The sequence below is a fragment of the Plecotus auritus genome (assembly GCF_963455305.1).
Source record: "Plecotus auritus genome assembly, chromosome: 1".
In the NCBI taxonomy this organism is placed as follows: Eukaryota; Metazoa; Chordata; class Mammalia; order Chiroptera; family Vespertilionidae; genus Plecotus; species Plecotus auritus.
Window position 1 is genome coordinate 73,011,475 of NC_137770.1, and position 25,001 is coordinate 73,036,475.

General features: G+C 52.9%; 2 protein-coding genes across 5 annotated transcripts in view; both read right to left on the reverse strand.

Annotated features, from left to right (window-relative positions):
* Window positions 1-9,266: 9,266 nt before the first annotated feature.
* Window positions 9,267-11,251, reverse strand: CHST14 (carbohydrate sulfotransferase 14). The gene has a single exon (XM_080659467.1). The coding sequence runs from the start codon at window positions 11,151-11,153 to the stop codon at window positions 10,023-10,025; it is 1,131 nt and encodes a 376-aa protein (XP_080515593.1). The 5' UTR covers window positions 11,154-11,251; the 3' UTR covers window positions 9,267-10,022.
* A 1,736-nt stretch (window positions 11,252-12,987) lies between these two features.
* Window positions 12,988-25,001, reverse strand: part of BAHD1 (bromo adjacent homology domain containing 1) — a 30,133-nt gene continuing 18,119 nt past the window's right edge. For 2 of the 4 annotated variants that reach the window (XM_080651332.1, XM_080651333.1), the window contains exons 2-7: window positions 21,683-23,119; window positions 19,509-19,891; window positions 18,173-18,332; window positions 17,706-17,782; window positions 16,928-17,028; window positions 12,988-16,472 (exon numbers count right to left, since the gene is read on the reverse strand). In XM_080651332.1, coding sequence (XP_080507458.1) covers window positions 16,283-16,472; window positions 16,928-17,028; window positions 17,706-17,782; window positions 18,173-18,332; window positions 19,509-19,891; window positions 21,683-23,105 — 2,334 coding nt within the window. In that variant the 5' untranslated portion in view covers window positions 23,106-23,119 and the 3' untranslated portion in view covers window positions 12,988-16,282. The remainder of the gene's footprint in view (window positions 16,473-16,927; window positions 17,029-17,705; window positions 17,783-18,172; window positions 18,333-19,508; window positions 19,892-21,682; window positions 23,120-25,001) is intronic. The other 2 variants (XM_080651334.1, XM_080651335.1) reach the window with 2 other exon arrangements.

Sequence of the window (25,001 nt, forward strand, 5' to 3'; positions counted from 1 at the left end):
CTGCGGACTGAAGGGTCCCAGGTTTGATTCCAGTCAAAGGCATGTACCTTGGTTGCGGGCACATCCCCAGTAAGGGTGTGCAGGAGGCAGCTGATTAATGTTTCTAACTCTCTATCTCTCTCCCTTCCTCTCTGTAAAAAAATCAATAAAATATATATATATATATTTTAAAAAACCCACATTAATGGCATGAAAGACCAAAGTCAGGGGTGGGAGACTGTTTTAGATAAAAGAAGACTAAGAAGTCATGAAAACTAAATAAGCATGATCTTTTATTGGATTTTAAAATAAAAAGTTAAAAAAACATTATCTAGACAATTGGGAAAATTTAGAAGTGAATTTACGTAATACTGTTACGTTACTGTAAAATGTCTAGGTTTGATTATAGTATTGGGTTACACAGCAGAATGTTTTTTCCTTAGGAGATATATGCTGAAATATTTTGGGGGTGAAGCATGACAAAGTCTGCAGTCTATTTTAAAATGGTTTAGAAAATACATATACAGAGAGATCAAACAAATGTGGCAAAATGTGAGCTGGTGAATCTAGGTCTACGGGTGTTCGCTGTACTATTTTTACAGCTTTTATGTAGGTTTGAACATTCTCAAAATAAAAAATAGGAGGAAAGGTGTACAGACATCTCCGATAAAGGGGCAGTTAATAAATGTCAGCTTCTTACTATGATTGTCTGACTTTTGCATCTATGTGGAATGATTTCTTAAACCAAAAGAATGACTGTGGAACACTGGAATGACTGCCATGGGTGGTGGCAAGACTCAGGCTGCTGGAGCCTTGCTGGGGCCTCCCCACTCTGCCTGGCCCCTTAAGGGGTGGTGACCGTGTTCCCTGACACTGAGAGGGAGCTCCTCTCACACTCAGGGAGGAGGATGTCTGGACCTACCCAGCCCAGGTTATGGGCCATGTTCAGAGCCTGGTCTTCAGACTTCTCCACTGTGGAAGGTAAGAGATTAGAGCTGGAAATGACACTTTTTAAAAACTTGTTGACTCTTTTAAACATAGATTCTATATAATAAAGAGGTAATATACAAATTGACGCTCACACCCTCACAAGATGGCTGCCTATGACCAGGCTGGCAGGGGGGTTAGTGAGGGATGACCAAATGACTGGACAAGCAGGCTGCATGGGGCGACCAGGCCAGCAGCGGGGGGGTGCAGTTGGGGGTGACCAGGCCGGCAGGGGGGGGCAGTTGGGGGCGATTAGGCTGGCTGGGGCGGGCAGTTAGGAGCGACCAGGTCGGCAGGGAGGGGGCAGTTGGGGGCAACCTGGCTGACAGCGGGGGGCATTTAGGGGCAACCAGGCCAGCAGCGGGAGCAGTAAGGGGTGACCAGGCAGGCAGGCAGGTGAGCGATTAGGAGCCAGTGGTCCAGAATTGTGAGAGGGGAATCGGGCCTAAACCAGCAGTCGGACATCCCCAAAGGGGTCCTGGATTGGAGAGGGTGCAGGCTGGGCTGAGGGGACCCCTCCTGCCCCCGTGCACACTGGGCCTCTAGTATGTATATATATTTTATTTCAGAGAGGAAGGGAGAGGGAGAGAGAGATAAAAACATCAATGATGACAGAGAATCATTATCAAGTCCACAACCTGGGCATGTGCCCTGACTGGGAATCAAATCGTGACCTCCTAGTTCATAGGTCAACAGTCGACCACTGAGCCCCACTGGCCAGACAAGGAAATGACACTTTTAATCCCAGGCATGGTGGCGGCAGTCCCCACTCCTCTGGGAGACCCAGCCTGTGTCCAGGCACCTGCTGCCAATCGCACACAGCAGCCCTGATGAATCCCTTCTACGTAATATTAACTTCCATTTATTGAGTGCCAGGCATATTTTGTGAGTCATTTTGAAACCTCACAATAACTCTTCAAGATGCTATTTTGCTCATTTCACTTGTGGGGAAACGGGCTCAGAAAGGCTTAGAGGCCCAGCTAGTGAGTGTCTGAGCAGGACAGCACGTATCTGAATCCAGAACTTCTGACTCCTAAACACTCAGCCAATGCCGCTTTCTAGACTCCTTCTTCTTGTTCAGTTTTATGCCGTATAAAGTGCTTTCCTCGTGTGGCCTGCAAGTCCCCTTAACCTTAAAGGTAGTAAAAGTGAGGAAACTGAAACTTAGAGAAGAGAATTGCTCAAGATCATCAGAGGCTAGTGGTGGCAGAGTCTGAACTGGAATGCAGGAATCAGGTCACTCTGTGTCCTTAATACCCCAAGGAGCTCCCTTCCTAATAACCATTGGTGACTGAGACCCACCCTGTAGGAAGCCTGGTGCATTAGGAACAAATGAATTTGGCCCCCCTTTACCTCTGCTTTAGTTAGGGAAGCCATTCGATTGCTGGAAGTTCTCCCTTTTCGTAATTCCCATGGTCACTCCTCAACTCCCACTTTTCATGACCTCTGCCTCTCACCCAGCTACAGTCCCCATTCAAATCCCTCCCTCCTGGATCTCAGCAAGCCCAGGACCCCACCTGCCAAACCTCTGCTATTGCCTCCTGAGTGGAACGTCTCCGTTCCTTCCAATCTCCTCCTTTAAAAAGCAAGATGCTAACGACCAGATGTCCCCTGTGATTCCTGATTTCTCTTCCTGCAGAAGTTCCTCCTCCTTCAGTCCCCTTGCTGCCATTTACTCATCCATCCACCCATGTACTCCCTCTTCCACCCATCCACAGCCCCATCATCCAGTCATCAGACCTTCCACTTACTCAACCTTTATTGAGCAGCATCTATGTACCAACAGTAAAGATAAACAAGGCCTGGCTCTTGCCTTTGGGAAACTCCCAGCCTACAGGCAGGGGCAGGAAAGGAACCCTCTGGGTTAAGCTCTCCTAGCAGTGTGCAGCGCTAGGACCATGGGGCTCCGAAGGAGGAGAGGCTAACTGGTCGGCAGCTGGGAAAAGCCTCAGGAGGGCCAGGCACCTGAGCTGCAACTGAGGCCCCTTTCTTTTTTTAAAATCATAACCTGAGGATATTTATTTTTTATTGATTTTTGAGAGAGAGAGAGAGAGAGAGAGAGAGAGAGAGAGAGACAGAGAGACAGAGAGAGATGAGAGAGAAACATCAATCAATTGCCTCCTATATGCACCCCACTGGGGATGGGACCTTTTGGTGTGTGGGACAACAGTCCAACCAACTGAGTCCCCTTTCTTGTTCTATTCCTCCTTTGTGCCCATTGCTCCCCCAGTCCTCTGTCTATTTGTGTTGTTATATGTGGGTGCTTGGGCTTAAGGTAGTGTCAGTGAACAAAAATGAAAGAGTCCTCCCCAAAAGTTGTTGGCTTTTTCCTCCCGGGTTTCCTGCTTTAGTTAAACCAGCTCTCTCTTCTATCAGAACAGCTCTCTTTATTACTAGACACTTGCACCCAGACAACAGGAGACCCCTCCTACCAGGGGACTGGCCTGCCATTGTATCCGACAGCTTCTGCGGAAGAGCTTCTCATTGGGGGGTGTCGGGTTGTCAGTTGTCAGCTAACCCCCAATATGTTTAGCTTCTCAACCAGAAATCTTGGCCCATTTCCCCTCCCCCTCCCAGTCAGTTCCACTGTTCTTGTGCCTGCCTCCAGGCCTTCCTCCAGACAGCCTGTGGCCCTTCCCTCAGGGCCAGCCTGATGTCCAGTTGCCAAGAATTCCTCTGCTCTGATGGCCTCTCTGGATACAGTGCTCAGACTCTTGGGACTCTGCTGCCCTGGGGCACTGGCAGGGCAGAGGACAGAGAACTGATCCAGTGGATACCCGCTGGGCTGCTGTGAGGCAGAATGTTTGGTTCCGTCCAGCTGCACACAAGTGGACACTCAGCAGGTCTGGGGAAGATACTGAGCCAGTGGCAGCAGTGATACGACAGGCTTCTCCTTCCCAAGCTCTTGAAGGCCCTCAGTCTTTCTGTCCCCCAAGCACCACCTCAAGGCTGAGGCTGGCACAGCTTTCCAACCTGGGTCCTGTGTCCCCTCACAATGGTGCAATCAGGATTGATGCTGTGATTCTCTTTGTCTCTTTGGGACTCCTCTGCCGACTGGTCCAGAACCGGGATGTAATAAGCTCAAAAGCTCACCATGAGGCCCGGCTGACATGGCTCAGTGGTTGAGGGTCAACCTATGAACCAGGAAGTCACAGGTTCTATTACGGTTGCTGCTTCATCTCCAGTGGGGGGCATGCAGGAGGCAGCCAATCAACTATTCTGTCTCATCATTGATGTTTCTCTTTCTCTCCCTTCTTCTCTGAAAATCAATAAATATATATAAATATATTATATATATGTGTGTATATGTATATATTTTTAAAATATATTTCTTTATTGATTTCCAAGAGGAAGGGAGAGGGAGAGAGATAGAAACATCAATGATAAGAGAGAATCATCGATTGACTGGGGATTGAGCCCACAACCCAGGCATGTGCCCCTGGCCAGAATTGAACCCAGGACCGCTCAGTCTGCAGGCCAATGCTCTATCCACTGAGCCAAACCATCCAGGGCTTTTTTTTTTTTTTTTTTAAAGCTCAGTAGAGGGATGCTACAGAAGACCTGGTGCTGTGGGCATGTGGATCCTTGGAAGCTCCCTTTAGGGAGACTTTGCTTCCCTCTCAGGCTGCCCTGGAGTTTATGTAAATGATCAGATTGGGAGGAAGCCTAGACTATATCCCTTGGGAGGTCTGGGGTTCCAGCACCCAGACTCAACCTCTGGGTGAGTCTGCTGAGCCTATGAAAGATGGAAGCTAGGCAAAGGTGATCATCAATATCTACCTAATTAATGACAAAGGCACAAACCAAGGATAATCAAAACCTGCAGAGAGTTGGGTAACTGCAGAGGAAATACCCTGAAAATGACAGTATGGGCCTTTGGGCATGGTGATGGCACATGTCCTCCAATGCCCAAGGCAGGGCCAGTAGTCCCACTATAAAACCAAGGAATGGCTATGGGAAGAGTTAAGTTCAGGCTCCCCCAGACATCTTAGAGGTTCTTACTAGGGCAACATTTGTTTTCTGGTTGTTGACCAGGACATATGTCAACAGAACTTTGGGGAACAAATGCCCGTAAGTCAGAGTAACCAAGTTGGGCCTGTATAGTGGCCATGGAGGTGCTGAGTTCACATCTTCCTTCAAGAAAACCTGCTGTGAGAAGTGTAATTGGCTGACAGCCCCCGGCTGCTGCTATAACTCTCTATCTCTCTTTGATCTGCCTCCTATTTGTGTCCCCCTTACCATTTCTGCTCGAGGGAGGATTCCTCCAATAGGTGCCCTTTGCCTGGGATTCCCCATTGGTCTTGCAGACACTTTCTTAGAGCTACACTGTAATCTGAGACCCTTCCTACACAATTTTTCCTTCCATCTCTCCTTTCACAGGTATCAGGCTCTTCCAGCCTAATGCTCCCTTCCCCTTTATCCTTGACAGCTGTTTCTCCTATAAATCTCTTGCACGTCTAATTCTGCCTTAGTATCTGCCTCTCAGAGGACCTGAACTGAAAGTCTAGCACAGTGGTCGGCAAACTCATCAGTCAACAGAGCCAAATATCAACAGTACAACGATTGAAATTTCTTTTGAGAGCCAAATTTTTTAAACTTAAACTTCTTCTAACGCCACTTCTTCAGAATAGACTCGCCCAGGCCGTGGTATTTTGTGGAAGAGCCACACTCAAGGGGCCAACGAGCCTCATGTGGCTCGTGAGCCGCAGTTTGCCGACCATGGGTCTAACATATTCAGGACCTGGGCCCAGCACTACTCAGGGTGGGCAAATCTAGAGAATTTTATAATAACTGGAGAGTTCTGTGGACAGAATCGCTTGTGGAGCATTGAAAAGAAGGGCTGGGAATGGGTGCAGAAATCAGAGAAAATGAACACAATGCTTGTCAGCAAATGCAATGAGCTGGATAATTTATGATGCATTTACAAAGGAGCAAGCATTAGATGGAGCTGGGTTTTAATCCCAACCCCTTCATGTCTTTGGGCAAGTCACTTAGGCTTAATTTCCTCATCTATAAAGTGGAAATAATTTTGCTTACCTTGCTGGGTTGTTAGAATGAAGAGGATACATGTAAAGTACTTATCAGCATGCCTGACACAGGTGCTCTGATTTCAGAGTAGCTATTGTTAAATATTAGTATTTAACTTCAGGCAGAAAAAGAATGTTTTTCCTCTTCCTTGAAGCCAGGCAGGGGCTGGTTCAATATTAAAAGCACTGGATCTGCCCTAGCTGGTTTGGCTCAGTGGATAGAGCGTCGGCTTGCGGACTGAAGGGTCCCAGGTTCGATTCTGGTCAAGGGCACATGACCGGGTTGTGGGCTCGATCCCCACTGGGGGGCAGGTAGGAGGCAGCCAATCAATGATTCTTTCTCATCATTGATGTTTCTATCTCCCTCTCCTTTCCTCTCCGAAATCAATAAAAATACATATGAAAAAAAAGCATTGGATCCATCCTGGGAGAAGGCCAGGAGGCTTGGCCCCCTCTGGTGATGAGCCCCTGGAAAAGGTGAGGGTTCTGTGTCCACCCAGGGGGAGGGTCAGCTGCTCCACTCAGATCTTGCGTCCTGTACAGCAAGCATGTCAAACTCAAAGGCTAACACGTCCAAATAACACGCTTGCTGTACAGGGTGTATGTGGTGGGAACCTCCTGGAGGGAGGGAACAGAGGTATGAGAAGAAAAGGGAGAGGAAGCCATCTCAGAATTTAAGGTGAGATGGTTTCTGGGCAGTAGTAACATCCAGGATGGAAAATGAACCAGAATTGGAGCCTGAAAGTGGAGTCAGGGCCCAGACCTGGAAGGCCAGGCCCCTTCCAGCCCCTCCCTTTTCCTTTGTTCACCTCCCTCAACCGGTGAAAGAAGTTAAATAATTGCCAGTCCCCCTGTGTCCAGAGAACTGGGTGGTTGGGAATGGAGTAAGTTATGAAGGGGACCCTTGTTTTCATAGTCAGTGGTGGAGAGCTTGACTCCTTGTGGGGATGAGAGTTGACTCAATGCAAAGGGAAAATCCCAAGAAGACACAGTCCAGGTGTCCAGTCCTGAGAATGCCCCTGCCCCACCCCTGGCAACCCAGAGCTTGCCAGCCCTCATGCCCTCAGCTCTGGCCTAGGTGCCAATATAAAGCAGGCTGCACTCGGGCCAGCTGGATCCCACAACTCTCTGCCAGCTCCTTAGTATTTTCCTAAAAGGAGAGGTAGATGACAAATTGATTTCCTCAGGGGCTGACTCTAGAGGGAAAAATGACAATAGGTGGCCATTTGTCTCAGCAGTCCCCCTCATCTTCTTACCTCAATCCCTCCTCCCACACCACAGGTGTCCAATACTGGCTGTCAGGATGCTCTGCAGCCGGCCACCCTTTAGTGCCTGAGAAGAGTATTCAATAAGCTAACCACGTCAAGGACTTCATTTGTCTCCTACTCCTTCAGGGAGGGGACTGGTAAATGTCAGTTGGGCTAAACTGGATTCTTTGCAAATGAAGGAATGAAAGAACTGAGGGAGAATGTGTGCACATGCCCATAAATATGACCTCCCTAGCTGCCTTTCATCTTCTTTTTTTTTTTTTTAAATATATTTTATTGATTTTTTACAGAGGAAGGGAGAGGGATAGAGAGTTAGAAACATCGATGAGAGAGAAACATCGATCAGCTGCCTCCTGCACACCCCCTACTGGGGATGTGCCCGCAACCAAGGTACATGCCCTTGACCGGAATCGAACCTGGGACCCTTCAGTCCGCAGGCCGACGCTCTATCCACTGAGCCAAACCGGTTAGGGCTGCCTTTCATCTTCTTAACCTCTGTATTCATTCCTTCAACCCCCACTTTTCACAATCTCCATCTCTCTCTCTCTTCTGGCTCCCAATTTGGGAGCACACAGACCTGGGTTGGACTTTGGGCAGGATACTTACCCTCTCTGTGCCAGGTTCCATGTCTCCAAAGCACTGGGCTGTTGTGAAGATTGAGATGAAGTAAACACAGCAGCTTGGCCCAGCATCCTCTGGGTTCTGAGTGGCTGCTATAGGTCTGAAGCGGCAGTTCCCAGCCAAAGAGGAAGAAGCTGGGGCAGAATGTGGGTGGGGCCCATGAGGGGCAGAAAGCTCAGAGGACTGACTGGTTAGCACAGGAAGTGAATCCATAGGTCAAAGGGGCTCTACCCAGAGGCAGCTCTGATCTCCAGTGCTGGATGGACACAGTGTCCTGGCTTCTCCCCTATCCCCACAGGCCACAAAGGGATCCGATATTCAACTAGCATCTCAAAGAGCAATCACTGAACCATGTGCTCGGATGGGCCCTTTTACTCATTTTGTTTTCATTAATCCTCACAGCAATTGACATAACATAGGTGTTATTATTCCCACGAGACAGTGGAGTATGTGGAGGCTCAGAGAGGTGATTAGGCAGCTGGTGAGCAGAGATGGGACTTGATCGGTCTGGGTGACTCCAAGTGCAGTGCTCTCTGTCCTGTAGCAAGATACACACCGTGGTTCTGCTGAGCCATATACGTGCGTATTGTAGGCCAGTCCCTTGGCCAGGTTCTGGGAACGAGACAGACATGGTCTCAACTTTACACAATTCAGTCTCAGTGGGGAGACTGACAAGTAACTGGGCCATTACAACAGAGCATGGTAAGTGCTATCTGAGGTGAAGTCCCCTGAGTCAAGGGGGCCCTGAAGAGCAGCACCTGACCAGACAAGAGATCAGATAAGGCAGGTAAGGCCTCCTGCTGAGTCATAGCAGAGAACCATGAGTGTCCATAGAAGCCCCCTTCCCCAACTTCTCCTCCAAAGCCAGGCCAAGAGCAAGGCTAGCTATACAACCTCCCACATCGCCCACCACTTCCTCTGGACCTAAGTCAGCAAGAGCCTGCTCCTCACTCAACCTCCTTGCCTTCCTTGTAATTCTCAAGGCCAGGAATACAGTAACCTCCCCTTGCTCACAAAACGATCCCCCTTTTCATCTGGGGGCATCCTTAGTCAAGAACTATTCCTGCCTAAGAGGAAGAGGAGCCAGTGTCTCACACCCACCTCCTTCTTCAGGGAATAAACCATGGGGGTGTGTCATTCCTAATGGGGTTTGCCCAGCGGTGGCATCCCAGAAGCTGAGTCTGTGATCAGGTATGGCCCATGGGGAGCTCCCAAATTCTCCATGGTATGGCAGTGGCCCACTAGTCTGTCCCAAACAAGTTACATTTTGTCTTCCTTTCTGTACCTGCAAGCTCCCTCTCCTGACCTGGGGAGATGGACATTTGGGAGATTTGCTCGATGCACAGGAACTCAGAAGGAGAATCAGAGATACTGACTTTGTGTACAAAACATCTTTAATAAAAATGCAGCTATTAGAAAAACAAAGCCTTCACAAGGCTTCTATCAAAAAGTACAAATTTTAAATAAATGTGTCAGAAAAGTGGCAGCCAGATACACCAGCCACAGTCATAGACTTGGGGGAAGAGAGGAGGTGCCCAGAGCCCCAAGAAGAGGCTGGGCACAGAGTTCTTTGGATGCCTGCAGGGCCAGGTCCTGGAGCTACCAGGCAAGAGCCCTAACTCAGTGTTACTTTCCTTGGAAAAAACAGAAAGATCACGGCAGGTGTAGGAAACTGAGTCTGAAGCAGAAAGGCACAAAAGTTATTTGTAAGGCATGACTGCTAACTCGTGGATGAATGGGTGACCGGAGCCACAGGGCCCCTGGCTCTGGTTGTGCTCCTAATGGGTGCCACCTCTGGGTTTGGCCACAGGTTAAGGTGGGCCAAGTGCCCAATCCGTGCAGTCTACAGAACAGATGTGTTACTTCACTGGCAAACTGGTATGTGGCTCTGCCAGGACAAGAAAGATCATACTGGCCCCAAGAAATCTTCCCAATGGGAGAGCACCAGGCCTCCTGTCCAACCCTGTCTTCTGAGCCACGTTGGGCACCCACCCTGGACAAAAAACTTCCAAGGGCAGTCCCTGTCATCCAGCTATCTGGAGAAGCTCCAGGCTCAGAGCCAGGATTTCTCTGAGTGGCAGGCACAAGAAGCTGGCATTGTCAAAACCAGTCTCCAACAGCTGCTGGCCCTCACCCATGGTCACTGGTGACAGGCCTCCCAAGTGACATTGGGAAGTGGGTAGTCAAAGAGGGAGAAGTCCAGGATATACTTAGGCAGCAAATCCTGCAGCAGGGACCGTGGGGCACTGCACAGGTGGTAGTGCAGGCTTTCGCGGCTGGCAGGCCGGTACCAGGCCTGGCGAGCTGGGAATCGGACATGGGGTGGTGCCCGCACCCACTCCAGCACCTGGTTGGCATCAGCCTCCAGCCTCTCATAGGAGCCTACAAAGTCATAGCGTACAGCACAAGGCTGGCATAGGTGGTACACAGGCATCCAATGCTCATTCATGCGCTCAGGGTCCTCGTCTACTAGGTACCTCAGGAATTCAGGGAAGGTGACATCATCCCCTGCAGGGCTGGGCCCAGCTCCTGCCCTGTACCTTCTCACGATCTCAGCCCCATAGCGCTGCTGGTACTCTCGGATCTCGCCAAACTTATTGCGGTAAGCAGACAGAAGGCGTTCCAAGGGGTCCCGCACAAACAGGAACTTGAAGTAGTGCTGCAGGCGGTAGCGGATCTCCTCAGGCCGCAGGTCAGCCAGGAACACCAGGTCATTGCGGTGGTCCATCTTGAGGCGGACGTCCACGCTGTCCAGAACGCCCGCCAGCACCTTCAGCACCCGCTTCCAGTTAGAGCAGGCCACTTTGGGGACGTAGCAGTAGAGGAAGTGGTAGCGGTCACTCACGAGGATGTGGCGCAACAGGGTGCGCCGCTGTCCCACCGGCAAGTCCCAAGGGTCCCGGGGCATGCCTGGCTGTCCGCACACTGCCCGCAAGGTCCGATTTCGGATGTCCTGCCTCACCTGCAAGCCCGAGTCCCCGGCATCCAGGGTCAGCCCCCCAGGCCGGCGGACCGCCCCGCGCCAGGCTGCGCCCTCGCGGTTGGGAGGGTGCAGGGGAAGGGGCTTCATCTCGGCCAGGATACCCCGCTCGATCATGAGCAGCAGCCCGCTGGAGGCCACAATCACTGCGAACATCAGCATGGACGGCAGCAGCAGGGGCGGCGCCCCCAGCCCGGCCCGGGCCCGGCCCAAGGGGGCCCGCCTCAGCGTCCGGCCCAGGGGCTCGGCGCCATTTGGGGCCGCCAGCGGGGTCAGCGGGCGGGGGAACATGGTGCTCCGGTGCTGGGGGCCTGCGCGGGCCGGCCGATCCCGGGCTGCCTGTCTGGGAAACGGGCGCCGATGGTTTAGGGCCGCAACGCGGGCTGGGGTCAGGGAGGGGAGCGCTGACCCGAGACCAAGGCGCGCGTGGAGGCGGCCGGCTCCCTGGTGGAGGCGCCGAAGCGGGGCGGCGGGCGGCGGGCGGGCGGGCGCAGGGAGAGAACGGGCCGGATGTCCCGCCCGACAGCTCTCCGCCCCCAGCCCCGCGGTGACACAGGCGCGGGGGCGGGCCCAGCCGGAGGCGGAGAGAGGGGCGGACACCCCTGCTGGGAGCGGACTGGGAGTGCGGGAGAGGACCCCTACCCAAGAGAGGGCGCCTAATGCAGGGCCACCCTGGTCCTCCAGGTTTCGGGGACAAAAACTGACGAGGTCCCGAAGGCAAAAAAGATCCAGGCCCTGGCGAGTGCCTTCAGGGAGCTGGACGGAGAGGACCTGCACTCTACACCCTGCCACACACTCTGGCCTGGCTGAGTCCTTCCCTTCTAACAGCTGGAGGAGCCCCCACCCCCAACCCCACCCCCCTGCCAGCACTGAGTCCAAACTTTTGAGAGGCCCGTTTCTAGCTTGAAGCAGAGACCCCAGTATTCTCCCCCTGTCCTGGCCACTCCACTGACCAGGGGCTCCTCTCCAATGGTGACCCTTAAATTTACCTGGCCCATTACAGTGTTTATCCACTGTAATGCTGAATATCCCTCCCCCAGGCATAAAGAGGTGGGATAACTAGTGAGGAGCCAATGACAAGTTGGTGCCTCCTGACCAATGATGTGGCCAGCACACACTGGGAAGGGTTAGCAGCTGCGGAAACAGAGCTTCCGTGCCTGGAGCCAAACACATGCTCAAAGGCACCAGGTTGGCCACCTGGGCTAGAGGCAGATATGGGGATGCCTTGGATGTCAGTGGCCAGCCTTTGCCCACCTGAACTGGATTCTACTAAGTACCCAAACTTCAACCTGTCATGTGTGGAGAGCCAGGGAGGCTCTGAAGCACAGTAGTACTGATGAGAGTCCACACTTTCTGAGGCAGGTGCCTGTTCAGTGCTTTCTATTCTCTCCATTTGTCAGTCACCCTGGGAGTGAGATGCCATGGGCATTTCCCACTGTACAGCTGAAGAAACACAGGCTCCTGGAAGCTGAGACTCTATGGGTCGGCCTGATTCTAAAACCTGAATTCCATCCTTCAGAGATGGAGTACAAAAGTAGAATGGTTGGGAAGGAGGAAGTAGCTGACCCAGGACACACTGTACTGAGGGGGTAGGTGATGGAACAGTAGAGGCTAGAGGCTTTGAGTTTAGTGGGAGAATGGCACTACCATTGATCAGATGAATTCAGAAGGATGAGGGATTGAGGGATGAAATGAAGCTAGAAAAGCTCCTGGATGCCCCCCAATCCTAACAACATGAGCACATAGGATGAGCCATCATTCCCTCAGCAGAGTGCCAGTACCTAGATATTGGGGTTCTAGGCCAATTCCTGCTGGCCAGCTTCCCAAGGGTATGGCCTAAGGTGATGAGGTGCTATCTTCACTGACCAGTTCCCAGGTCACCAGCCTGATGAGGGCTGGCAACCCAAAGATTTCAATCCAGGGAGGTGGCTCTGGCCACCACGGTGCTAAAAAGTCAACTCTCATCCCGTCTCCTCTCCTCCCCCTCCTTTCCCGTTCTCTGCTACTGGCTTTAGTAGGCCCCTGCACTGCAAGGGTTAAAAGGGACCCCCAAAATAATGAGCCCCCTGCACCCACACACAAAAAGATGACAGGACACATAGAAAACGATCCTTTTCTAAATCAATACAATTTCTCAAATTTATTTTTCTTAAAGAAGTACTTCTAATCTCTGTCAAAAGGAAGGTGAGGAAAGATCCTCCCTCCCTTGTAAACACTGAAATACAGATCTGAGAAACCAGGGTCGACACACACAAAAAGTGCATTTTACAAAATTATCAACTAAAATATATTTTACATGAATTATGCTCCATCGAAATTCTACCAGCTGCATTTTCAGGTTCGAAAAAATATTTCCACATCTAAGAGATTTCAAAAGCATTTAAGTTCTCGGTAGCAGACCCTGGGAGGAAGGGCCTTGATTTCTCCTGCTGGGTGGGGCTAGGCTCCTAGGTGGCAAGGGCCCAGCACCCTGGGAATCAGCAGGCTCCACGACTGGCTCCTCAGAGCCCCTACTCCGCCAACCTCTCCTACTGCACAGCCCTCCTGGATCAATGCCTTCCTCCGAACAGCTTATTCAAGGGAACCCAAGTCCCTTCTCTTCAGGCTTGGGATTGGACTTGCCCTGTGTAAATTCACCTCAGACATCCAGGTCTCCCCCACCTCAGGGACCAAGCAGGAGCAGCCCAGTTTTCTCAGGAAGAGCATTAGGGCCAGGGTTGCTGGGAGTGCCCTCAGGATTCACTTCCATCTCCTCCAAACCTGGCCTGACCTCACCCAGTGCTACCTCCTCAGCCTGCTGGGTCCGTGTCTGCCCCTGCGTGGGGGTAAAGGATCCAGTGCTGCCCTCCTTGGCTCCTGCCCCCATGGGATGTGCTCACAAGGAGGCTCCCAGCACCAGGCCCAAGCCACATAGGGCTCTTCTCCCTTTCCCCACATGCCCCTCTTTGGTACAAACGGAAAGAACCAGGCTGCTTCAGCCCTCCCACAGAGAACTTCACGGTAGGGCCTAGTTCTGGAAATGACAACAGGGGGCTGAGTCTCCTAATCTACTCTGGGGAGCAGCGTGAGAACAGGGCCCCTGGGCAACAAGAACAAAATGGGGTCTTTAGTTCCTAGAATGAGTGGCTGCAGCTCAGCAGGTCTGTGGACTGATTCAGTGTGGTTTTTTTCACTGGGATGTAAATTAGTGCAATCTACAAAAGACTAGGGTGAGGGGTGGCAGGGCAAGGGGAACATCAGTGTGGCCTCCCTTCCCTACATGGAGAGTATCTTTGAAGAAGTATTCAAAGTTCTGAAGTGCCCTCACCTGAGTGTGTGCAAGGCAGCCCATGAGGCTCTGGGTCAGTTCTGCTGTGCACTGCACAAGGCCTGTCAAAGCTGCCCCTTAGAACCCAACGCTGCTGCTCTGCAGGCCACCTTGGCCAAGGTGGTACTGTCCTACATGCAAGCAGTATATGGGGAGTGGGAGTGCCCAATGGTGACAGTGCTGATGGCCGTGATGGAGGCCCTGACGGTGCTGCGCAGCTGTGGGACCCTCACATTGCAGCCCCCTGGGCGCTTCAGTGAGCTCTGCAACATGGTCAAGGCCATGCTACAGAGGAAGACAGCCTGTCAGGGCACTGATGAGGAGGATGAGGACCAGGCTGAAACGACGCCATGTCGCTATAGAGGACGCTGGTGAGCCCATTCCTGCCCTGGCAGCTGCGGCTGGGGAAGACGCTTTTGCCCCCTTCTTTGCTGGGTCCTTGCCATTATTGCTCTGCAAGACGAAACGGGGCTGCACAGTGGCAGAGAAGTCCTTTGCAGTGGGGAGTCTATTCTGGGCCTGGGTGCTGCCTCAGACCAGTTTGTTTCCCGCCTGTTCCCCATCCTGCTAAGCGCTGCCTGGGAGGCAGACTCTGAAGTGTGGAGCAATGCCATCTTCGGGCTGGGTGTGCTGGCTGATCACAGGGGCTGCCCTGCCCAGGAATACTTTCCCAAGCTGGTGGGCCTCCTGTTGACCTTCCTGGCATGGGAGCATCATGATCGTGTCCATGGTATCTGTGGGGCACTCACCCACCTACTGATGGCCAGTCCCACAAGGAAGCCAGAGCCCCGGGTGCTGGCTGTCCTGCCGCACACCCTGCCACTGAAGGAGGACTTGGAGGAGTGGGTCACCATAGGGCACCGCTTCAGCTTCCTGTACAAAGCAGCCCTGACCAGTTTGTAGATGTGGCTGCTGGGCTCCTGCACATCTGTAGCCTCATTCAGGCTGATGACAAGATCCCACCAGACACCAAGTCCGCAATGCTGCTGCTCCTGACATTCTTGGCCAAACAGCACACTGACAGCTTCCATTCAGCAATGGGCTCACTGCCTGGTGATAAGGCTCAGGAGCTCCTGACCATCCTGAGCCTTCACCTAAACTGTGGACTGCAGCTGGGCCAGAGAGAACAGCCTTCCCCGGGCCCAAAACCACCTTTCAGCCCAGTTCTACCTCATGCCTTACCAGATTCTGGGGTCCCAGCCCAGCTTGCTGCCTTATGGGGCTGTCCCTGGGGCTGGATCTGCTATGCTGTGGGACAATACAAATGGACTCATGACAACATATTATAATAAAGGCAGGTTTGATTTCAGGTGGGTGTAGCTTGAAGAGTCATGTGTGAAGTTCTGCAAGAGGTTTCCTAGAACCTCCAAGTGTAAGGCAAGAGGAAAAGTCTTCAATAAATCAGGTAGCAATTTTCCTTGCCCCCTGTCCCCCACCCCCTCCTAGCTCCCTTTTGCCCTCCCCGACATGACAAACCCCATGTTCATCAGTTAACTTCAGGGAAGCCAGACCTGCTGGGTGGCGAACAGGAAGCTGACACCCATGACTCTGAGGGCCAGGTAACTTGTCCCAGCACCAGGGGCTACTGCAGGGGCAAAGGAGGAAAGCCAGGGAAAGGCCCTGAATCCAGAAAGAGGAAGTCAATGCTCTGGAAGCCAGACTCTGGCTCTTTATGCCTCAAAGGAATGAGCTGGGAGCAGTGCTAGAATCTGAAAGAGGCTGGTCCCAGGCTGATGGGGAAGCAGCAGGTCACAGTGGGTGAGGTAAAGCTGGCTCCCACTATCCCTTGAAGGGCCCAGAGGAGGATAAAGAATGGCCTGTTGGGCCTGGTTCCTGAAGGACCTCCTCCTCCCCCCAGCCTCAGGGAAGACTGCCTTCTTCAGGAGTCTCTGCCCAGGGACCACAGAGAGGTACCCTGGACCAAGCTGTGGGCTCTGATGCTTTTCTTATACCCCTTCCCTCCCATAAGACCCGGAACCCACAGGGGCCCTTGCCCTCCCCCCAAGAGAACCACAGGCTAGCAACCTCGGGTCCCTGTGGCCCCTTAACCAAGTGCTGTGCTTCAAGCAATGCCCCCTGCCCCGAGCCCCACTTGCCCGTGGGCAGGAGGAGGCTACTGGGGGTTTTTGAGGATGCGGCCATGGCGGAAGTCATAGACGTGGCGGCAAAGAAACACCAGCTCAGGGTCCGTGTCCTCGGGCACTGTGCGGTGTGGCGGAGTGGAGTAGTCTGCAGAGGGGGGCACCAGTGCTGTCTTTCGGCTGGGAAGGCCCTCGCCTCTGCGCTTGGCCATGGCACAGAATCTGCAGTGACATACCATTCACCTTTACAAAGCCACCTTTGCAGAAAGACCACCCCTTCCCTACCCTGCTCAGAGAGCTGGGAAGTAGCCTTCGACCCCCACTTGGCCTGGTGCTGCCTCCTCACCTGTCCTAGGGGCTATACCCTCTCTGCCAACTGCCAGTCTGTCACTGGGGAAACACACCTGCCAGGGCCTCCCTCATGACCACCTGCCAATTCTCCTTGGTGTTTTCTGAGAGCCATACTGTAACCACCCCCAATTCTGTCCAACCACTCTGCCTCAGACAAGCAACTATTTTTTTCTTCTAAAAATATTAGATGGCAGAAGCAGGCTGTAAGGAAGAACGTTCTGGGAGGTCAGGCCCAGTGAGATCTCCTTGGGGATCACAGGCAGCACCCAAATGGCCCTGAGGAGTCTGAGGGGAGAGGCTAGCCAGAGACACAGGGCACCACCCACCTGCAGTACTCTGCAAAGGTCAGCACATAGCACTTTTCCTCGATGCAGGCCACACTGTTCTGGTCCTGATGTCTCGATGCAAAGACTTCATTCTGCAAAGGCTCAAGGGGAGAGAGATCAGTTACCGGGGTTAGAAGCACCTAATTCCAGGGAAAAAGTGGACATTAACCCCAACCCCTTTGCTGAGACTCCTGACCTGAGATCATTCCAGCTAGTGCCCAGAAAGCTGGGGAGCTTCCCTGGAATGTGAGCCTAACTGCTCCTCACCTGGAACCCCAAGGCATTCCTCCCAGATTCTGAGGGAGGACCCGGAGAAGCCAGGTGCCCCTCCAGCCCGTCATTAAGCTTCCTAACGCCCAGCCAGGGGAGGTGGGGGAGTCAGTGTGCATCTTCCCAAAATGTCCCCAAGGGAAAGAGTAAAAGCAGGCTCAGATGGAGAGTGGGGGGCAGGAACCACACCCAGAGGGTATTACCACTTCTAGCACACCACTGGGTCTGGTGCTAAGGAATGTTAGGAAGTCTTTCTCCCCCTCCCTCTCATGCTGCAGACAGCATCAAAGGGGGCTGGGTATGCCGCTCCACTTCCCCTAACCCTCTGAAACATGAATTGGGGGAAAGAGGCTGAAACCCAGGCCCTTCCCCAAGTTCTCTGGTATCCAAGGTAACAAGTCTAGGGACTTGACTACCCACGGCTGTCTACCCCGTATCAACTCCTTATGCTACAACCTCTCCTTCTGCCAAACCCTGCCTTCCCCATTCCATTTGCCTGGTAACTCACCTCGTGCATGCTGGGACTGCGGCCTCCCTGTAAGTGCTCTGGTCTGTAATACCACAGAAGGCTCATCATCAGCTCTCCTGGGGGTACAAGAGAAGCAGTCATGGCTTGAGCTGGCAACCCCAGAGTTACTTCAGCAGGCAGGCTGGCCACTTGCCCTGGAGGCTCATCCAACTTCAGCGCTGGGCCAGTGCTGAGCCTCTGCCTCAAGCCAAGCCTGGCATTCAGAAGCCTGGAATGCCATTAGGTATGAAGGGGGGGGCGGGGGGAGGAAGCAATGACAGGTGAGGAAGGGGGAGAGGTGCCCAGGTTCTGGTGGCTGGAAAGGTTAATAAGCTGATCCAACCTAAGCGACAAGGCCATCTGTCTGTAGCCCTCGGTAGCAGACAGACCCTGGATGAGTGGAAGGCAGACTGTGCCAAAAACATGGAGAGACTAGTGGCAGGTCAAACTCCAGGTAGGGGGGTTACCTGATTCAGGGTTCTCCCAGAGGGCAGAGATCTTGGCCACATAAGGTGTAGACGTCTTTCGTGGACCTGACTTGAGGAGGACAGTGTCCCGGACTCGAATGGTCTCTCCATGTCGCTCCACCGCTTGGTAGCTCTTTCGAATGGCTGGTTCTGGTTCATCCTGTGCAATAAAGCAATGATATAAAAAGGCTTGTGGGGCTGCACCCTGACTACCATACCCCAATAACCAACTCTCTCACTCCAATCCCCAGCAGTGGGTAGGTACTCAAGCTTCCTAATGGGATAGTCCAGGTTTGGCCTTCAACCACCACTGTAGGTGGTATAGCCTTAGATAAATTACTTACTACTGCTAAGCCTCAGTTTCCTCATCTGTGAAATGAGGATAATTAAAGGAACATGGGTATGTACCTTATAGGGTAGTGGTAAGGATGAAAGTGGATAATGCATGTAATTAGCACAGTTCTGGCACCTCAGAAGTGCTTAATAAATTTTAGTCAACATCCTTTTCATCATCCCAGATGTTCTTATATCACCGATTTTCTCTGCCTATCCCAGTTTTCCATACACATACTTATCCAAAAAGGCTCTATGAAAATGTTTTGTTTTAAAAATATATATATTTTATTGATTTTTTACAGAAAGGAAGGGAGAGGGTGAGTTAGAAACATTGATGAAAGAGAAACATTAATCAGCTGCCTCCTGCACACCCCCTACTGGGGATGTGCCCACAACCAAGGTACATGCCCTTGACCGGAATCAAACCTGGGACCCTTGAGTCCACAGGCCGACGCTCTATCCACTGAGCCAAACCGGTTAGGGCTGAAAATGAAAATATGTTTCATTGATTTGAGAGAGAGAAAAACATTGATTGGTTGCCTCCCATACAGGGAATTGAACCCACAACCTAGGAATGTGCCCTGACTGGAAATCGAACCCGCAACTCTTGCGGTGTACAGGACAAGGCTCCAACCAACTGAGCCACCTGGACGAGTGAAAGTCCTCCATTTTAAAATCCAGAATAGAAGGGACAGCATGAGCAGGGATGAGGGATGAAAACACTTCAGGTAATTTCCCTGAGAGTCAGAGACAGAGATGGCAGCCACCAGCTGTGTCTGTGTGCATCCTCTGACCTCCCTGAGGTGCACAGTACAGGATCAGTACAGGACAGAGGAGCAGGCTGGGCCAACATGACTGGTTCCTGGAACACAAATGAGCTGGAGCCCCTTGTCACCTTTCAGAGTAGCTAGAGCCAGGATTCCTGAGACGCAACTTACTTCAAGTTCTATGTCCCCAATGTCACCCTCTCTTCCTCCATCAGCTAAGAGTTGGTACTCACCAAGACATAGACAGCCTTCTCACAGGCAGCCCCAACAGGTACCCAGCCATTAGTGCGGCGGCGGCGATGGCGGCGTGGGCGTGGGCGCTGGACACGTGGTTGCTTGGGATGGCTGGGCCTGCGGGCAGCCTTGCTCCTCACAGTGTGCCTACAGCTGGAGCCTGTGCGTAAACCTGACTTGGAGCCGCTAGGAGGCTTGGCGCTCTGAGGGCATGCACGGGCTACTGTTTGAGGCTCTGAGGTGGGGGTCTGAAGATGAGGGACGGGCTCTGCTGCAGGTGGCACGCTGGGCACAGGACATCCCAGGAGGGGGTGGGCAGGTGAGGCTGGGTGGCCAGCTTCTGGAAGAGGAAATTCCAGCTGGCCCAGGGACCTGCAGCCTTCTGGGAAAAGAAGAAAGAAGGTCAGGACAAGTAAGGACAAGCAGTAACCCCACCCTGGCCTCTCTGCTTTCAGAGCCTGCTTCTATTTTAATTCTAAGTGTGAACCCAAAGGCTACTGAGGTGACAAGTTGGGTCAGGGGCCTTTAAGGTGGATTGTCAAAGTGTCTAGCCAAGGGTTTTCTTGGCCTTGGAGACTGGGCCACAGACATCTCCATCTTCCCTTCTAACCTGAAAGAAGAAAGGCGGTGGATAATGGGAACAGCCTTTCTAGCTGTGACTTAATCTTCTCTAAGGCTTCCACCGTGCTTAGGAGCAGAGGAGCTAGAATCAGACAGCTCAGGATATGAATCCCAAACCTGCCACTTACTTGTGTGACCTCAAGCAAGTCACTTGACCTCTCAGTGCCTTGCAATAGTAGTTGCAAATATGTAGTCTGTTCTAGGTGTTTTTCTTATCAATGTATTAACTCACCTCATCCTTACAACAACCTTATGAGGCAGGTACCATTATTCCTATTTTACAATTAAGGAAACTGGGACATTGAATAGTTATTGGCTGGTCCCAGTCACGTGACTAAGGAGGTGGCAGAGAACATTTCACTCCAAGTCTGGCTCCACAGTCTATGCTCAATTACATGCCACGTGGCCTCCCATCTGTAAAGTGCTTTGGAACAGTGCCTGGCACATGGTGCTTACACACGGTCCCAGGACAAGAGGGTAAGGACCTTGGGTCCCACAGGTTAGGTGTCTAGACTTGGAAAGTGGTCCAAAAGAGAAGAAAAAGCCCAAGAAGAAGCCTGTTCTCATTTCTTAGAACTCCAACTCACACCGGAAGCTGAAACAACCAGTCTGGCCAGAGTCAACTGGTCTATAAAGTTGTTTTATAGACCCCCTACAAGAGGGGTATGGGGGAGGGGAAGCCTGGGAAGGCCTGGCCTCTCACTTCACCAGCAGCAGGGCCAACTTGCCAGGCAGGATGGCTCTGATCATTTGTTTCCACTCAGGAGCCAGGAAGGGAGCCTGGAGAGGTATGTGAGGACACTCCTGCCAATTTGGGGGGAGAGAGATCACTGTGGGGGTGTCTCATCAGCTGCATCACGAGCCTCTCAGGTGTCTGGGTCTTGCCAGGAAGGCAGACACCAAAGCCACAGGCCCTGAGAGCACCCTGTCAGTGCCAGGGAACTCTGTTCTTAGAGTGTGCCCACCCTATCCACCCCTAGCAAGGTGACGCTAAGTCTGGGCACTTCTTCTCTTTCAAAGCCTGTATAGCCAGGGTAAAGCTGTTCTACTGCAGCTGGCATCACCTACTGGACCTTGTAACCCCCACCCTTTCTATGAATGCTGTACTTGGCTGGCATGCAGATGGTCTGGGCTCCTGGAAAGTAAGGAATTCTAGCTTTCTTCAAGGAGGACAGAAGGGACATGGAAACAATTTGGCAAAAGCCCTAATTTTAATAACTTGCTACTCAGAGTCTAAGATTGGCAATCCCAATGGGGAGGGAAGAGGCCCCTCCTGTCCCCTCCACCATGACAATGCTACCTATGGCAGCCAATGCTGTCAGGCCAAGAAATCTCTCCATAGACAGTGGGGACAGAGCAGGGCTGCTAAAAGCTAAACACTGGCCCCTTTCCTGGAACTGCTCCTAGGCTTGGGGCACAAAACGAGGGAAGTCTTCCCCTTTCAAAGTCCCTGCCTCCCATGCAGTAATACCTCAAGGAGCCCACAACCCACGCTCCTGGGACACTGTGTCTCAGAGACTCTCTGGTACATCCCATCCTCAGGAAGGCTTACCTGCTGCAAAAGGCATTTTGTAGGAACAGCCGCCACAGGTAGTGCCAATGTGGGTAAGAGAAGGGGGCAACATTTCACAGATACTATAGCCATTCACTTCAGCATCCTCGCTGGAACAGTAGTGAGAGCCCCAGGGAGGGTGCAGGAAAGGGGTGCCCGCAGGCACTGAGCTCGGGGCTACAAGGGGCCCCTCGGTAGGTGCAGCCACTGGGGACAGCTTGCCCTCAGGAAGCATGGGGCATGGGGAGTAGCCCCCACACTGCAGCCCATCTTGGCTGCAATACAGGTAGAAGCTGCCTAGCGCAGTGAGCTCAGGCCGACCACACAGCCCACTGTAGTCGGCGGGGTTGCCAGGCATAGGCAGGAGGGACAGCTGGGGTGTAGGAAAAGAGGGCTGGTGCAGTTCTTGCTTGGGGGCAGGTGACTCCTCTCCTGGGCGCCCAGGCTCTGGTTTCAGGGCTGCCTGTCCACCCATCAGCAGGGGCAAGTGGGGGCGCAGCCCTAAGGGGCTCTCCAGAGCCTTGCTCAGGGGCTGGTAAGGTAGCTGACTGGATGGTCCATGAGGGGTTGCAGATAACCATGGCTCCTCAGGGCACCCTTGCCAGCTGGGTGGGCTTGCAGCCTCCCCAGAGCCAACCCCCTGCTGGGCCTTGGGATAGTTCTTGCCATTGACTTTGGCCCACTTTGGCCTCAGAGCCTTCAGTGCTGGTGGCTCAGTGGAGCGCCTGTCTGCTTCTGGGTGGGCACGAGGTGGCCGCAGGGGTAGCTCCCGTTCCTGGCTCAGCTTTAGGAAGGCAGCTGCATTCAGGCTGGCCAGTCTCTTGGGAGCTAGGTCACCATCTCGGCGGGCACCTTCATCCGGCGCTGGCTCTGGGGACAGATCCCGACTTTCTCCTCCGTGGTCCTCCAGTCGTGGCCGCTTCTTGGAAGACCAGCCTCCAGTGGCCCTGTCACGGTCCCGACTGTGGTGGTGGTCTCCCCCTCGACTGCGGCGGCTGCCCGCCAAGCTGCTGGTGTCCTCTCGCTCCAGCAGCAGGTTATTCAGGGCCTCGGCATTGAGGGAGGCCAGGCGCCGCTTGCGGGGCTGGGTGAGGCCAGTGTCCTCACTGGATGGATCTGGGCTGGGGGGCTTAGGAAGGTCAGGGGGCAGCTCATCAGCCTCATCTGCACTCCGTGGATCGGCCACATTTTCCAGGCGGGTCAGCAGCACTTTGCAGGCCTTGGGCTTCTCAGGAACCAAGGGACGCTTACGCAGTGGGTAGTTCTTGCGGCGCCCTGTGGGGTGCCCTGGGCTCTCAGGCATGCCTGGGTCCATACCCTCTGCCCCCTGCTCCATATTGCTGCCTTCCATTTGCAGGGGCTCCCGGCGGCCAATGGGGCCCGAACTCAGCATGGGAAGGGACTTCCTCCGAGTGTGTGTCATGAAGTACCTCCAATCTGCAGGACAGAAGGAAGGCAATGAGAAAAGCCTGCCCTGCCCTGCCCTGCTTTTTCCCCCATTGCAGCCTATCCAGCCCCACCTACAGTAACTCTGGCCTACCCTTACCCCATCTCCAGCCTGGATTTTCACTGGCTCCTTTTCCAGAGTACAAACGTTCAATGAGGTCAGGGTACCAGCAGCTGTGCCAGGAATGGCTGCCCCGTTCTTTTATTTATTTTTTTTAAAATATATTTTTATTGATTTCAGAGAGGAAGGAAGAGGAAGAGATAGAAACATCAATGATGACAGAATCATTGATTGGCGCCTCTTGCACGCCCCCTACTGGGGATTGAACCCACAACCTGGGCATGTGCCCTTGACCATAATCAAACCTGGGACCCTTCAGTCCACAGGCCGACGCTCTATCCACTGAGCCAAACCAGCTAGGGCTGCCCCATTCTTCTTTTAGCTTAGGGCAGTGGTCAGCAAACTCATTAGTCAACAGAGCTGCACACCACGGCTGCCGCAGTTTGCCGACCACTGGCCTAGGGCCCTTCTTTGAACTAAGGGCCTACAGAACAATGCAGGCCTCAGGGTCAGAAGACAGGAGCATGGAGGGGCAAAGCTCTTAATTCTCTCTGATTGTTTTTCTCCGGCTAGCTACTCTTCTCTAGCCAGGAAGAGGCTCTGAAGACACTGAGCCAGGATGGGGGCTTGGGTGGTGGGAGTCCATCTATTTCTTAAAAAATATTACCAACCCCCTCCCCCTTGATGGGGCTTTTAAGATTGGCCACAGGATGATAAGGAGATGGACCGTGAGGAGTTGAGATGAGGAAGCTGCCTGCTGGGCCATGGAGGAGGCAGAGTCCAGCTTGTGAGGACGCCCTGCTGAGCACGTAGGACTGACAGCTATAATCTGGTCTTGCTGGAAAAGTCAAGGAAGGGTGAAGGTCTGGCTTTGAGGAGTCGGTGGTCAGGGGAGGTCTCAGTCAGCCCTAGGAGCCAGACCCACCTTGATTCAGGGGATTGCAGTGAAGGGCAGCCTAAATAGTGCCAGTGCCTAGGGAAGGAATGTCAGTAAAGCTACGGCCAGCATTTTTTGGGGGAAAACACAGAGACCACACACTAGTGTGGTACATCTTTAAAGACTCCCCCAACAGCCACTAAGAGCTGGGAAAAGAAAGTATCATGGAGAAGAACTAACTCAGGAGGCTAATGGAAGCGTCTTGTTAATCCTGCCCTATCCTGCAGGTCTTCTACCTGATAGGCAAGACTCCAGGCAAGAGGCAGGATGGCCTGAGTACCAGGAAGCCCAGAGCCCCTGACAAAAAAATGCCCATGCCCAGGCACCGTCCCCTAACTTTGCTTGTCAAACACTTCCCCCCATCCCCAACATACCTGGGGCAGCCTGGACCCCATTCTGAATGAGGGAGGCCAGAGCTAGGTGTGCGCTAGAAGCTGTTATGGCCAAGGCAATAGAGTAGTGGGAAGGGGAGTTGTCGGTGGTCATAGACTACTGAGTGGCTTACTCCTCACCTACTCCCCAACCCAAAGCAAGGTGCTGCCAAGTAAGGTGCTAGATTAGGCTCTGCCCTCCCTGGCACCCTGCAACCCCCTCCCCATCCAGTAGACCTAGGCTTTCCATCTTTATTTTCCCACTGTAATTGTTGTTCACACTCACTCTAACTCAGGAGCTGGGAGAACTCCTGCTGGGCCAAGATTTAACCCTGAAAGTCCCAGGCCTGAGGGCTCCCAGGGATTCCAGAGCCCTTCCCAGCTAGCTCCAGTGTCCTTGGGTCAATGGCTGGGGTCATTGAGTACCTATTCTCCTGAGACATACTGCACTAGTTGAGACAGAATGCTCAGAAAACCAGGGCAGCATGGGTGCTCCTCACGCCT